This window comes from Geospiza fortis, unplaced genomic scaffold (assembly GCF_000277835.1).
Source record: "Geospiza fortis unplaced genomic scaffold, GeoFor_1.0 scaffold195, whole genome shotgun sequence".
Classification (NCBI taxonomy): domain Eukaryota; kingdom Metazoa; phylum Chordata; class Aves; order Passeriformes; family Thraupidae; genus Geospiza; species Geospiza fortis.
In genome coordinates this window covers 3,591,476-3,608,021 of record NW_005054324.1, presented here as the reverse complement: position 1 = coordinate 3,608,021, position 16,546 = coordinate 3,591,476, and the positions used below count along the sequence as shown (strand labels likewise).

The 16,546-nt window shown below is 36.8% G+C and overlaps 1 protein-coding gene across 12 annotated transcripts in view; it reads left to right on the top strand.

The window, feature by feature from the left end:
• CADPS2 (calcium dependent secretion activator 2) overlaps window positions 1-16,546 on the top strand; it is a 224,060-nt gene that overhangs the window by 176,043 nt on the left and 31,471 nt on the right. For 6 of the 12 annotated variants that reach the window (XM_031056928.1, XM_031056926.1, XM_031056924.1 and 3 more), the window contains 4 exons: window positions 7,777-7,932; window positions 9,629-9,776; window positions 10,802-10,816; window positions 13,349-13,423. In XM_031056928.1, coding sequence (XP_030912788.1) covers window positions 7,777-7,932; window positions 9,629-9,776; window positions 10,802-10,816; window positions 13,349-13,423 — 394 coding nt within the window. The remainder of the gene's footprint in view (window positions 1-7,776; window positions 7,933-9,628; window positions 9,777-10,801; window positions 10,817-13,348; window positions 13,424-16,546) is intronic. The other 6 variants (XM_031056930.1, XM_031056929.1, XM_031056936.1 and 3 more) reach the window with 1 other exon arrangement.

Here is a 16,546-nt window from a genome sequence, read left to right as displayed (position 1 = left end):
CTCCAAACATCCTAATAACTCTTTCGAATTAATAAGCAGTGGGGAACCTTTTGGATGATTGATTTTAGATTGTGGTTTTGTAAAATGAGGCAGCCCATTATATTTTTTGCATGGGTTTGATTAACTCATTTTATATTGGCTCGGAAAGTCATTGATTGTAAATATTGTCATCAGATTAAATATCCACATTACAGGAAAATAGTAAAATGTTAATAGGTACCAAGGGGAGAAGTACATCCCGTTCTTTGTCTGCTTGAAAAAAAAAATTTCTTTTTGATTTTTCCCCAACATTTCAGTGCTCTGTGGAAATATTCCCATAGTTATAGGTCTGATTTCTGTGTGAGGACACATCAATATATGTCAGAGAAAGGCTCATGAACCTTATTTTAGCAAAAGTTATATTAGGAAAGCATGAATGTGAAAAACTTTAAAAAACACACATTCAAAATACATACGTTAATAATATCATTTCAAGACAAGTGTTGTCTTTTCAAGTTTCATGACAGACTCCTAAATAGCATTAGATCTATTTCTGTAAGAGTTAATGCAATCATAGAATACCATGTTAAAAGGGACCTCAAGGATCATCTCATCAACTTTTCTTGGCAAAACCATGGTCTAGGATGGCCTAGTGCCCTGTCCAGATGAATTTTAAAATGTGCAGTGTTGGGGAATCCACCATTTCCTCTGGAGGGATTATTCCAATGGCTGATTGTCTTCATTGTGAAAAATTTCCTCTACTTTCTAATCAGAAACTCCCCAGAAGTAGCTTGAACCCATTATCCCTTGTCTTTTTCATGTGACTCCTTGTAAAAAAAGGGAGTATTATCATTGTTGTTCTGCTGTTAATTCCCCTAAAAAGTGACAGAATTCCTCTTAATCCTTGGCTTTGGTACCTTTTGTGTTTACTATAGTAATGCTAGGTTTCTCCTGATGTGCTTATGCAAGTCATTTCAGGTTTGAATACAAACTAATTGGCCTTCTGGAACTCAAATTCCTTTCTGTTATCCCCAGGTTTTCAAAGGTCACTTTTTTTAAAAAGAATAGCTTTCAGAGTTAAGAGTTGCTAGTCTTGGATATGCTCTTGTAGTCTGCTCTCTAGCAGCCCTATCCAGTAAAAATAAATTGTATAGATGAAATGTCATATATTTTGAATATTGAATTTATGAATACAGGTTTTGGTTGGAGGATTATAGTGATAGATCTGTCCTAAATGAAGGGATAGATGAAATGTCATATATTTTGAATACTGAATTTATAATGAATACAGATTTTGGTTGGAGGATTATAGTGGTAGATCTGTCCTAAATGAAGGAGTTTGTGCAGCAATATATTTGGACTCTGTTGTCAAAACATGTACAAGCATAGTAAAATTCAGCCATGGGCTCATCCCCCTTGCATATGTTCTTGTATTTAGTTTCATGCTATTATATGACACAGTGTGCATAAAATCCTAAACCAACCAGTGATGTTTTCATAGCCTTTGGTGAGCAGTGAGTTTAACATGTTGTAAACACTTGCCAGAAGTAGCTACCATTCTGCTGCTTTTTGAGTGAAGTGGGGGTGAGCAATGTCTCTTACTGGGGTTGTGACCTTTGTAAGGCCATCATCCCCTCTCAGCCACCCTAGAAGAGATCTGCCATGGTGCTGGCTCTGATGGAGGCACCTCTTCATGTTCTTTCCCCAAAACATAGAGCTTTGAGGTTATGTTTATAAAATGTGAATGAATTGACAGTCTCAATTGCAGGCAGCATTAAGTTACCTTTGCAGTACTTCGGTATTCAGGCAGTATTTTAAGAATCAGCCTATCTTAATTCTACTGAAGAGCCAAGTAAATTCTCAGAATGGTCATGTACTTGGGTAAAAAAAAAAAAACGCAAAAGCACTGCAAGTCACTTGTCCCTCCTCCCATGCTAAGGAGTTTCCTTTTTCCTCCTGGTAATGGTGGCTCAGTTTCTGGCAGAGAAAGTGGGTCCCTTTCACTATTATGTAATAGAAAGGGGGAGGGTTTTGTTTTCTCCCTCTTCTCCCATCCCATCTTTTTCAGGAAGAACACACTAGTTGAGTTCTTCAACAAACAGTAACCCAATACCTTTGCTCCAATACCTGCTAAGCACAGCCCAGAGCTTCCTTTCAATGTGATGAACACCCCAGCTCAGGTGGACTAGAGGGGTACACTGAATTATACATACAGTCAGCAGAGTCATCTAATTCAGGAATGCAAGTGGACTCCTTCTCCCCACTGCCTCCCCCAAGTCTTTCTTTCCCAGTTCACTCTGCTCCCTCCTCCTGGTCACAAAACTGATAATTTGGCAAGAAGATAACTATGAATATCACAGAGTTCTGCAGGACTTTCCTCTTTAACCAAAAAGTGATGATCTTGGCTAGGTAATCATTATCAATTTGGATTGCATAATGAAGAATCTAGAGTCAAAAAGAATGAGAATGAGTAGTCTGTGTGCCAGCTGTGTTAAAGGTTTGCTGAGGTCTTGTGTCTCTTTTATCTGCAATAGAAAGAGATTTATTATTCTCCAAACTTTACTAATGTTTGTGTCCATGCTCTCAAGCTCATGTTTAAGTATATTCATATCCAATAGAGCTATTATGTGCCTACCTAAGAATTTTGCTGAAGAGAAAGAAGTGAAAATATATTCACAGTTGGACATCCATTTGTGTGCTTTATTGATGAAAATAGGTTTTCCCCATTTTCACTTTAAAGTTGCTACAATTCTCTTGAACATTACTAGCAAAGAGTGTTTATATATTTTAATTAATTGTTTCCTTTTTTGTCCTTGATCATTTGTTTTGGAGCAATAAATATATGGTACTTATAACCACATTTAGAAAGATCATTACCTTTTTTCCACTTCTTTTTGGGCATTGGAAAGTGAGATATGAAGAGGGGAAATTGTTATGAGTAGCAGTCTGATTTTCTTGATTGGTCTCTGGAGAAGATAACTCAGAGGACGCATTGGCTAGACATGCAGAGCACTGTGAATTACTCTTCCATTTGGCTGAAGATAATCTTAAAGAGCAAAAATGTTTGAATATTCTGTAAAAGCTTTCAATCAGCCACAATGAGGAGTTTTTCCTTACTTATTCATTCATTCAAATATACTATTTTAAATGGCTCTTCATATTTTAATTTTTTGTGTGTGTGTCTACTGGACCTGGGTTTTAAGTTAGATATGTGAGTGATTTTAATTGTTTATGGTTTAATTTATAGATTATTCTTTTCAGTGCAGACATAACATAGTGTCACTAACCAGAAATATTGTAGATACACACCTGAGGTTGTTGCTATCTGGTGCCAGTCTAAAACATCATCTTCAGGAAAATTCAGGGCTGGGGAAACCTGGAATAAGATACATGCTTATAGGAGAATAGTCCTGTCTTGTTTTCCACCCAGAAGAAGCAACATGAAAGGAAATGTGTCATCTGTATTCTTCCTGCTAAGGCTCGGCTATAATGAGTGATGAGAGAGACAAGGCTGGGGCAGTCACAGTGCCCCAATAGTGATGTAGAGGGAGCTGTTCTGAATGTGTCTGAGCTCCTGTGCTGGAGCTCTCTGTGTGTTTGTGAGTGTTTGTGAGTGCTGAGGGAGTCAGAAGGACACCTTTCATGTCTGTTCTGAGGGGTTGTGGCTGCAGTGCCACGTAGATTCCTGTCATGGAGCTTACCTCCAGCAAAGTGCTAGGAGGCCATGGCCTGCATTCCCAAGGATGGGTATTTAGAAGTGTAGCCCTAGGACTGATGGCATGGGGAAATCTGGCTGATCTACTCTCTGTGGAATAAGGAGTTTTGAATAGCTAGGTCCTATTGAGCATTCTGGAAGACAAATTTATGTTGTGGGGCAAATGTCTTTCCTTCCAAAAATATTAATATGCAGTAAGAAAGAAGACTTAAGGAACTTGTTTTGGTTGCTTGATCCTTAGGTTGCCTCAGCCTTGAGCTGAGAAGTCATGAGGTAGCTCTGTCCCCAGTGTCTTTGAGGGGCTTTACACTAACTGATACTTGCAAAGGTTCTGCTCCATCCTTCTGCCTCATCTGCTGGTGAAAAGTAGAGAGATGGGGCTGAGTGCAACTGACATTGAAATTATTGAAATTCTCAATTGACTTTCTGAGCCCTGAACATGTATTTTGAGGCAGTATAAAGAATGAAAAGCTGGAGTTCACAAGCTGGGGACTCACAATGGATGCAGTGCTTGTGCCATGTTTTCAAGATGGTCCTCACAAAATGCTAGTGGGTAGTATCTCAGTAGTAACCTTAAAAAAATTGCAGTAATTTGTAAAATGACCATCCCTGTCCTTAGTAGATTATAGCAGAAATGAAACCAGGTGCTTTTGAATCTTTGGGTTTATTGATAATATTCTTAGTTATTTAATACTCACATTTTCATATCCCAAGCCACCCTATGGAGTTTCATATGTAGCAAGAAATTATTCATTCTACATCTACTCTGAAGTCATGTGTGGGAGTATCTTGCAACCTGTGTACTTTATTAGTGTACTGTTTGACTAATTGCTACTGCTTAGGTACCTGGCAAGCCCAGTGGGAAGCTGCCTCTTTCAGCTGTCAGTGGATAAGTGAATTAAGGCTGCATGCAATTCCTACATTTGATATGCTGCAGGTTCTTGGAGAAACATTATGTCTGGGATCTTATTTTTGTGCTGTGTTCAGTATGATGCAAGGCATAAAGCCATAAAATAATTTAAAAGGGACCTCTGGAGATACCTGGTTCGCTCTCCCAGTCAAAGTGTCACCAACTGCAAAGTTCAATTTCCATTAAAATAAATTTGAATATAACAGGATGTGCATAATATTTACCTCTTTTAATCCCTGGTAATCTTCTCTTACTGCCATGAGCTGATTAATAAGAATGGACAACTAGACAGTGCCTGAAAGGTTAAGTTTTGGACAGCAAAGCAGTAGAGTTTATGCTTAATTTTAAAACTATGGATAACTATTATAATTTTGAAGAAAGAATGTCAGTTCAGTTTCCTGGTAGAGCAATATAATTCCTTTCTTTAGACAGAAGTAGCTTTACCATGCACATTCAAATAAAAACTTTTCAATAGTCAAGAATGTGTCCTGTCCCTTCACAAAAAAAAAGGTTCTCAAATTATGGCTACAGATTCAGTCTTGAATTGATGCAGGAATTACTCCTGTCCCAGGAAGATGTAAAATCTGAGTTTAGCTCTTCTTTTGAAGCATTTAGCAAACAAATTTGACATTTGTGTTAGGACGTGTGAACCAGGAACAAACAAAGTGCTTCTGTTGTAGCACTTTATTTTCTTTCTTCATCTTATTAGTACAATATGTTAGTCAAATTCAAAGCTCATTGGACAATGCTGAATAAAAGTTGAGGGATGAAAACTCAAAATTATTTGGAAAGAAAACAAATGACTTAGTGTTTTTCACAGAATTAATTCTTCCATGAACCTGTGCCTGTTATTACATTTATTATAATTGTGAAATTTTATTTGGTAGTCTAATTAAACAAAATTAAGTGGCTACTACAATGTAGTAGTAAACAAAGTAGTAAATTTGCATAAGGATACATTTATGTTGTTATGAATTCATTAGTCCTCCTGAGTCCTAAAGAATTTCCTTTGGAATTCCATCAGGTAAAAAAGAAACAACTATGGGAGAGTAAAAAATGGTTAATTTTATGATCTGATGATGGAAATCATTATTTTTGTTTCTTGAGAAAGTTTGGTTTGTTTTCTAGAAAATATGTGTTTTTATCAACAGTTATATAAACACTGAGATTATCCCATTTCTGTCCCCATATGATTTGTCATATTCTTTTACCCCAATCATCTCTTTACTTGATTTAGTCACTTTTGAATCAGATAAGGTCTAAACAGAGCATCTACAGCTTCACTCACTGCCAGTGTACACAGCAGATGCAATGGTATCTTCAACATTTGCTTGTCATATAACTTTAAAAAAACAGTCTAACAGGATTATAAATTTTCCAGAAGCTTTGGTTGTTTTTTCTTTCTGTTCCTTAATTAAACTTAGTGGTGTATGAAAGTGGTCCCTCAGCAGGTAGAGCCCCTGTGCAAGTTGTAACCTTAGCAGTCTCACGGGCCTTTTTCCTATTTTTGCTGTTTTCTTTCAGGACCACAATACAATGCAAAATTAACAGTTACTGTGTAACACAAGTGGGGAAAATATGCATAATACTGAAAAAACCTACACTAAAAAGTGTGTTGGGGCTGTGGAATAACCTGCTGTGCACCATGGTGGAATCAAAACCTGCACCATTAAAGCCAGAGCCAGAGCTGGTTGCTCAGAGGCAGCGTTTCCATTAGGCAGGAGCCCCTGCTGGCAGCTTGTCACTGCCTGGCTGTCCCCTCGCCTGCCCGGAGCTGCGCTGGGCACTGAGGCACCATTGCCTCAGGTGACAGGGCTGGCTGTGGTAGCAGGGGAGCAAGGGGCACGTGGGTGTGACTGGCAGGTGATGGATGCAGGCGTGAGACTGATGCAGCTCCTGCTGCATCCCTGCTGCACTTCAGGGGCCTGAAGGTGAGCTGGGCTGTGATTCACATCCCTGCCACTGCCCCTGAAGGTGAGCTGGCTGGGATTCACATCCCTGCCCACTGCCCCTGAAGGTGAGCTGGCTGGGATTCACATCCCTGCCCACTGCCCCTGAAGGTGAGCTGGCTGTGATTCACATCCCTGCCCACTGCCCCTGAAGGTGAGCTGGCTGTGATTCACATCCCTGCCCACTGCCCCCGTGGGACCCTGTGGGGTGCCACTGGCTGAGGGGTGCCTTAGGTGGGCAGATATTAGAGGTCGTTCCTACTTGTTTCATTCTGAATCTGACCCTGCTCTGTCCTGAGCAGAGGCAGAAGAAACAAAATGGTAGTAGAGACTATCATTAAACTGTTTGGATCTGAATTTGGATTGTCAGGCTGAGTTTTGGTTGCTTGTGTCACTCACATCCTGGAATTCAGTGTTGCATAGTATACTCTAATCTTAAATGGTAACTCAGGCATGGCAATACAACACATGATGAAAATGTAATTAATCTCTATTGACAGTGGAAGTGTAAATGAACTTACTGCTTAGTTTAAGTTGTTGCATTTTATCACAAGTGATTGTATTTAAATTTAGCAATCAAATCAGGGTGGAAGAACTTTAAAACATTATGGGCAATCTGAGATGGCATAGAGCCATATTAATCTGCTGGTTTTGTTTGCACACAAATTTTCTTGAATAGTATCTCTTCTCTTTTTTTTCCCACCCTGATCTGATGCTATTCCCTCAGTTAGAGTTCATGAGCATTTATCAAGGGGCTATTTTTCTGGTTATCTCTTTTACAATATTACAACTAGCATCCTCATTCCTTTGGTAGCCTTATCTACCAGAGTTGTGAAGGCAAGAAAATATATGCACAAAATCTTCACTATATTGAAAATATCCATACTATTCCTATACCTGATATTTTTCCTATCTTGATCTGAAACTTGAGCTATTTCATTTTCCATGCTCCCCAACATCCCATCTACCTCCCTATTTGGCCGTATTTCTCAGCTAACAAATGAGAAATCATTCACTTTTTTCACCCTAAAGGGATACATTTTAAGCTTCCCACTACCATTTTCACATTTTTTAAATAAAAGCTACTGTGATTAAAGATACAGGGAAATGAAGGAAGAAGGTGGTGTGATAAGGAAATCTTATTACCTTAATTATGTGGCAACTGGGATAGACATCCATACATTTATCTTCTCTTTCTTGGGGGCTTGTTTTGTTTCTTATAGCAATGGATCAGCTACATCAGAAGATCTTTTCTGGAAACTGGATGCTCTGCAGATGTTTGTTTTTGATCTTCACTGGCCAGAACCAGAATTTGCCCACCATTTAGAGCAGAGACTTAAACTCATGGCCACTGACATGATAGAAGCCTGCGTTAAAAGGTACAGTTGAAATGATCACTTAAATTTGGGAGAGATTTGAAAATTAAGGAGGGTTCATGCTGGCTTGCAGAGGTATATCTATACCAGAATCCTTTCACTGGAATCAGGGCAGTTCTAAAGAGATCATGACTTCTGTTTATTTCCAGTATCTGGCAATCAGCAATTTGGCAACATCTAGGAAATACCAAGGAGAATTTCTCTATCTGTTGTGAATAGACCCTAAGTGCTTCAGAAAGCTTAATCTGGACAGATAAAAATGCAGATTTAAAAAAAAAATAATACAATGGGGGGAAAATAAATTTTGTATATAATTTGTGTTAATCATAAAATGTACAATATTGATAAGAAAGGCTAAACAAGCCTTTCAATGTTTACAGATGACATAGTGTTGCATTATTTTCTCTACACACAGTAAGGAAAATGTAGAACTTCAGCCTAAGAATATGAGCCTGTTCTTAGAGCTAGAGTGATGAAATCATGGTTAAAAAACCAGAAACATTTAAAAGAACTTTTCTATTTTATTATGAAAGGGCAATGATACAGGGAATTGAATAAAAGTTAAAGCTCTAATAAAGAAAGGTAAAAAACATTAAAATTAAAGTAATCCATCTGTTCTAAAAAATTTGGCATAGAAGCTCAGTCAGTTACAGTTATCTAAGAAATCTTAGAAAAACAGTGAAATCTTAAAGGACTACAAGACCATTAGTATAATTGTAGTCTAAAAAAACATAGAGTAGCAAAGAGACTCAGTGCTACTAATACATGGATTGTCTTGACTTTGAGCTGGAAAAAGGAAAAAAACCTCTACTGTCTTATAAACAGGACTTTAAAATATATTATTATTTTAGACTTAATACATAACATACCAGTCTTAATACACTAGTCATGTTTTTGTGTGATCAAAGATACTGTATGTCAGGTAATAAAGATTAGAGTAGCAACGCAGAAAAAAAAGATGGAATTCTTCTATTAGAACTCTACTTGTGATATTAATATGATCTTAAAAATTTTTAAATGGGAATAGGATTCTTCTGTTCCCATCTTCTAAAGATATTGTGTGAATTTCTGACACCCACATATAAAAATAAGGGTGAAAATAAAACATTTTATCTTTAGGTATGTTGATTCACAGTTCTTTCAGTGCCATTGCTCCTTATTTACACTGTTTTGAGAAGAAAATAGAGATTTTATACTATGCATCTCCTAAAATGTCATAATTTTCAATGTAAATATTTTCAATATAAGTATTTTCTGAATATTGAACTCATTTTCTTTATTAAAATTCTCTTTCTGTGAAAGCTAGAAGAGGAATTTCTCATTATATTTCTTAGAAGCAAGTATTTTATACAATAAACAGCATTTTAGCATAGAAAAGCTGGAAAATAAGGGGAAAAGCTGGAAAATTTTCATTGCTTTATATTAAACACAAGGAAACATACTGTTATCTAAAAAGCAAGAAGATAATACTTTTAGTGTTCAACTGAATTCACTAAAGAAAAACAGAACCTTGAGATTACCATCAGTGCAATTGTTTATTGAAAGTTTGATATTCCAAATTTACAGAATTTTAATTCTAAAGTGTTCTCATGCATATGTATATTTTTAAGCCAACATGTTCAGTAAGATTTTTATGTTTACTGTGGTTGTTCAGAATTATCCGAGATACTCATATTACAAATTGTGTTTTAATAAACAGAACAAGAATTGCATTTGAGCTGAAGCTGCAAAAGACAAACAAATCAACAGACCTGCGTATACCTTCTTACCTGTGCACAATGTTTAACGTCTTAGTTGACGCCAAGAAACAGACAGCTAAACTCTGCATACTGGATGGGGGGCAAGAGGTAGGTGGAATTTTGTATGTTTAATTTCTATGTTTGGTTGATCTGAAACATCTCATACTGCAGACTGTCCTGAGATTAATTTCAGACTAACTGAGATGCATCACATAGCTCTGTTGGTACAGAAGTGTGCATCAGCTGATCCCTAGCAGCATCATGCAAAGACACAACCCCTCATCTTCCACCAGAGAGCACACAGAGTGCTTCTGTAATTTGTTTGCTTTGACCTGTGAGTGTGTTGAACATTCAGAGGATTTCTTGACTCACAGCCCCTCCAGGAATTTCTCTCGGGCTGCAACAGAAAAAGAGCCCACTTCAGGACTCCTTTGTAACTGTAAAATAGAGCCAAAATATTGTGCTTTGCAGACAGGTTTTAATTTAGTAAGGTTTGGTTTTAAATGGATTTAACATGAAACCCAGCATTCATGCCTAGGAATATGCTGAAAATAGCAGAAAGAAATAATCAGGCAGTTTAATGGGGCTTTTTAATTTGGTCTCCAAGGACAGGGACCGTTTTGGCAGTAGTCTGCTGCCAGGACTGTAGGTACTCCACAGTGGAGCACTGATGTGCTTTTGAAGGAAATGTAAACTTCACTGACTTTCATCACTCCTGTGTTGTCACTCTCAGCAGGATTAATCTGTGAAATGAAAAGAGTATGTTATATAGGTTGGTGAGACCACCAACAAAAATTAACTGTTCCTGCTATGCTAATGTATTAGCATGTAATTTGGTTTGTAATTTGTTTAATTTGGTTTTGAAGAGACAGTAAAAACATTTTTCAGAATTTGGCAACAAAAAAATGTAGGTCTGCTTTAGGCACCTTCACAATTACACTGTTTGGACATATTTTTTTCAGTTGATTTTTGCATTTCTGTACTGTGTTCTTCATTTCATTGACTGATCTTTTCAAGTGAGCATATTCAATGTAATTGTCTTTTTTTTTCCTAATTCAATGAGACATTCATCATTTTCCTGTTCCACCCTGTCGTCTTTATTTTTCCTTTTGGTTTTCCGTGACACGAATCAGTTTACTAGTCAATGGGTAAGTGTCTTTTCATTGTTTTCTAATTTGCATTTTTTTCATTGAATATTAACAGCCACTTTTTATTTTAAATGGTAATGATGCTTTTCATGTTAATTTGTTAGCCAGGCCCTCAGAATTCCTTCACAGTCTGAATGTGCAACACACTGAACATCAGCTTCTCGGTTCTTTCCTTGTTCATCCTTCAGGGCATTCCAGATGAAGCCTTCACTTTTCTGCTTTTCAGACTCGGTGTCCTGTCTTACAGGTCACAAAGTTTTGGATTCTTTCATCTTTCAGTGAGGCTCATCAGAAATAAACCACAGCTGTCAGCTCTTGCTCTGAGCTGATGCTGCCATTTCACCCTTCACGTGTGTGTAACCTGCAAACGCCCACGAGCACACACTGCTTTGGGGACAGGCAATGCCAGTCCCTCTGTACTGCCCTGCAGACAGACAGAATGACCCCCTTCTCCAGGATGTGCCATTCCTCTTGCCTGCTCTGGGTCATGCCTCCTGCACTGTCAGCCAGTCTGCTAGGAGCCAAAGTTCAGCCACCTTCGTAAAGCCCAGAGTCTAATCATCTTCCACAAGGATCTGAAGTTTTGTTTTGCTGAGGGTGACTGTTTTAGTGGAGGTCAGCACTGGAGAGGAGTGGGTTAGAGTATTTATGATCTCATGGTTTTCAAAGTAAATAATGAAAAAAAAATCAGATTAATATAATTTTAAAATTATTTCTAAAGAAATGTCATGGCTTTGGAGCCTTGTGGTTTTATAAAAGCTTGATTCAATTTTTTTTTTTGCCTTGTTCAGAAGTGAAGTTACTGTTTATATGCCATTTCTACAAAATTATATTTGCTTTGTGGTGAGAAAAAAAGAATAAGAAAAAAGGAAAGAAAGAAAAAAAAATACAAAAAAAAAACTCGCCAAAAAAAATAGGAACTTATCTTACATATATAAATCCATTAATTTAATGTACTGTGGAGATAAACTTGCAGACACTTTCTGGGAGGGACAACTGATTTTTTATGGATCACAGGAGAATAGTTTTGACATTCATCAGTGGGAGAATAATTGTTTATGGTTTCCAGAGAGTAAGAAAGCATTGCCTTCTGAAGGCTTGTAAGCAACAGACATTACACACTGTTTGGGGTGATTAGACCCCTTAGCAGATCAGAACATTTTATTGGTCAAGGCATTAATATGGTTGGAATGTAATCAATATGAAAATGTAGAAAGTTCTTTGATGTAGTTCTAATATGCTCTTTTACTGTTCCAGTGTGACCTCAGCTGTTTGTCTGAGTTGTGTATTTACATTTTTCAAGTGTTCTTAATCATGAAAAGAAATTAGAAGCAAAAATTGACGTTTGGTGTTAGTACCTGTAGCAGACACATGTATGTGGGCAAACACATCTCATAGTTTTATTTTTTCTTAATTTAACACAAGTTCAATGTCTGTGCTTTTTAGAAAATCATCCTAAAAATATTCAGCAGATCGGAATTAATGTTTTGATCTGTATGACGCCTCTGAAACAGATGAAAAATGCCTTTAAAAACTTAGAACTCTGAAAACTATTCAGCTGGCAGCTGCTAAGTTAGGCTGATGTTTACACTGACCTCAGTACTTTTACTCCAAGCATTATGCTGTTAGCTGTTCCAAGTAGCCTTGAACTAGGAAGATAGGGTTAGTCTTTACAAGTCACATTTTCTGTGAAGTGGCTATTGGGGACAATCTTTGCTGTCAGATAAATGTTTCTAAAGGAAGAATTACTGTTTAAATTGATGTGCCTCCTTGACAGAATGGGATCCCTAGTTCTCGTTAATTTCAGAAGGGAGATCGGTAGGATTATCTAAAAAGTCTTTCGGATTTATTTTAAAAGCATTTACTTAAAGGCACCTTCTTTATAAAAAATCAAAAGAAAAAGTCTATGGAGAATGAAGTCTGTTTTATTATGCCTTCTATGGCCTATTAATTTGTTACCATCTATTCTGCTTTGTTGATGAAATTTTAATTTTGCCCTTGCTTGAGCATATTGTAAGATTTGTATAAACTGAAGCTCACTGTGGTAACAGAAAGGCTCTTTCAGGATGAACAATTGGAGCTCATTTTATTTCTAGAGGACATTTAAAATAACTTATGAATGAGAGTTGTCAGACATGAAATGCTGTATTAATTAAATCTTATTCTAGTCTTTTCGCTTTTCCAGCTAAACCAACTCTTTAGAAAAAAATACATGGCCACCTTAATTATTTAGGAGAAGACAAAAACTATCCTTCACATTCCTTTGCCTGAATAAGTATAAGAACTCAATTCATCTAAATAATAACCCATTAGCTGCTTAACTCAACAGTGTACATGGGAAAATTTTCAACACAGAATGTAAGAAACTGTTGATTGGGTGGATCATTTTCAAGGGTTTGTTCTTCTGATGTTCAAAATGATAATTTTAAGTAAATCTGATCTGGCAGAGTTATCAGCTTTGCGCCATTTATGACTTATGACAAAAGTGTGTGTTCATATACATGCTAATGATTTTTATCTTTTGAATTACAGCAACAATACCATTCAAAAATAGATGACTTGATTGAAGAAACTGTTAAAGAAATTATTGCACTTCTTGTTTCAAAGGTAAAACTATTTACATTTTAATTTATAATATAGCAGAAAATGGTTGAACTTTGGAGATGTATTCAAATATCACACAGTTTCTCTATATGCAGGAAAATTTTAGGGGACAACGTGATTTGTAAATACTATTTGTGCAACTAATACTGAATTTGCAAAATTAAATTTTATAACAATTGAGTAAACAATTTCTGTGCAGCCTGCTATTGAAATAAGTTTGTCTTCTGTGTTTCTGCTGTAGATAGGAATTGCTAGAAGCTAGTAGAACTGGTAGGACTAAATTTTGTCAGTATTGTCTTACATAATGCCATGTGTTATTTTTTGTTGAATTTCTTACATGAGAACTTTCATCCTACCATTTAGTATTTAAATTTTGTGTTTGGAGGTGGACAATAGCCAGAGTTTCAATTTAATTTTTTTATGAGGTTTTGGTCCACAAAGCATTTAATTAAAAATATTTTATAAGTTGTTGTTTCTTGAAATTGATTTTTTAGGATTTTATATTTAAAAGTAAAATGTGTTTTGACATGATATAAGGACTGGAGAATAAGTGAATAAAACTTAAACAATGTCTTGTCTTTCTGAAGCACCTCTATTCCAGTAAAAGTTTTAAGTGATTGATATAAAAAAAACTTTCCATCCTGAATAGTTTGAAGGAAACAGCAAATAATGACAGAAAAGAAAGATTTTATATGAAGTTTTGTTATCTGTACATTGCAAACTATCCAGAAATATCTGATTTTCAAAGTAGGATAAATAAGCCATATATTCACAATTTGTAAGTTAGTGGCAAAAAGTGAGGCTCTGGTCACATTGTCATCATGCTTTTATTTTTGCTTGTCACAGCTTGCTGAGGGGGGATGGAGGGTGGGAATCTGCTTTTTGGACTGACACCTACTTGAAGAGGAAGGCTTTGTAGAATCATTATGGAAGTTTAAAATAAATGTGTCCACTTATTGATAACTGTGTAGAAGCCACACATTTTTGGTCTAAAGTGAAGGTTTGATATAAACATAATTATGAGCAGTTCAATTTAACAGTTTCAAGTTTTACATGTTGCCTATCATAGCTGCCAAGTAACCTTCCAGCTTGTGGTTTTAGTGTTATTGAAAAGGAAGAGGAAGAAAGGGGAATTTGATCAGAAAAAAATCGTGCTATTAAAGGTTAAACTTTCTGATTTTTTTTCCTTAATATCTGAGATTATAAAAAAGGAGGAATATAGTCATATTCCTTCTGGATGTATGTGCAAGAAATTCCAGGGACAACTGCTGTCAATAGAGAGGGATTTGCATTATTGGTTACCACAGTAGTACTAGAGGCTGAAATCTCAAAACAGGAAGCAAATATTCTGTGTCATTGGCTGATCCCTGGAAGCTTAACCAGTGTCTCCTCACTTAAGATGTGAAATACCAGGGACATGCTGATTGCTCCTGTTTCAAGTCAGAAAGCTTCTGAGGGTACAAAGGAAGGCTGAGGTTTAGCTCTTGGGTTATCGTACGTGATAACCCATATGCATTCATCTTTTGCATCTAATATATTTTCACTATTTCCCAGCCTCTACCTCTTTATTACCTCCTTTGTGTCTCAGTGGAATAAGTGTTTCAATCATTGTTTTTAGCTGCAAGTCACTTATGAAACTGAGAATAATACTTTTCCTTCAGTGAGGCTTTACTTGTTAAGAACTGTACTGGGCAGTTTTTACACAAGACACATCAGTCTAAAGTATTCAGGAATTCACAGGAATAGCACAAAACAGTGAAGCAATGCACAGTGTGTCTCAGGGTAACCAATTCATAGAATGTGAGGCATGTGCAGAAATGCTTTTACAGTTTCACAAGTCCGTACACTGACATTTCAGAAAACAAGTTTCCAGCTACATAACTGAGCCTTTTGTTTAAACAGATATCCTGGATGCTGAAATGTTTTGCTCTCTGTTATTTTGTGTCCCACTTGTATTGGATTTGTATGCTGGCGCTGTGGACACCACGTTCTTTATGAAAGCAGCCTTTTCCTAGCCAATCTTTGCACAATAATAATCTTCTCTGCAAAAAGAATCCTTTTCAATCATATAGAATTAGTTAAAGTATGAACAGCAGCTTCTCACAGGCATGCAACTGCAAAGCAGAAAGCTGGTATTTGGTCTAATAAAGCGGGTGAGGAAACAACTGCCAGTTTCTCCTGTGATGGGGATTTATTCTTTGATTGGCACCTATGTACCGGTGTCTTAATTAATCACTGTAAATATGACAGGTTAGATTGATAAATGACAAATGTAGGTTTGCACTTGCTCCTGCTCCTTGAACTGTTAAGAGCAGGGCTTATTGTAAAGTGATGATCTCAGTTCCTCTGGAGGTGACACTGTTGTGACACTGTTACAGGGCCCATTAACAGCATGCCAGATGGAATTTTGTTCTGTCCTCACACTCATAAAATGATACTCTTGGTTGTGGGAATGACTGTTTTGGGAGCAAGGGATGACTTTTAAAACAATCTTTTTATAAACTGGAAAGCAATTTATATGTGTAAAATAAATGGGCATGAATACAGTGGCTGACAGTATTTTATGTTATATACTGTGAATTACTTGAGCAGCATAACATCACAGAGGGACATGAAAAGGGAATTTGTTTGCTTTAAGGTAAATTTTGGGAAGTTTAAACATTAAAGCTGTCATTAATACAATTAATAAGATTTTTTTTTTTGTCAGAACAAAAATTTTGTCCAAAACACCTATTCATACCTCTTACTGAGGAGTCATGCTACTCAGACAGTAACAGGTGAAAGTCCAGGGAAAAGAAACCACATCATACCAGAGACTTTGGGCATACATTTTCTTGCCGCCTTCTTGGCCATGGAATAGCAGCTCAACAGCTCATGCTGCTGACAGAAAACCAGTGCTATTACACTTTCAGCTGAAATCAGAGCTGGTTTTCTGTTTAATAGCAAAAATAAAAGAAACACGGCATCAGAATCACCACCTTTAGCAATTGTGCTCCATCATCTTCGAAACTGTGGTCCTAGAAAGTAACATGTGATTTCTACCCAAAATACATGCTGGGTACACACTGCTTATTCAACCACGTTCTAGAGGCAGCAGTGTTGTGTCAAAGCAGGCCTGCCTCAGGA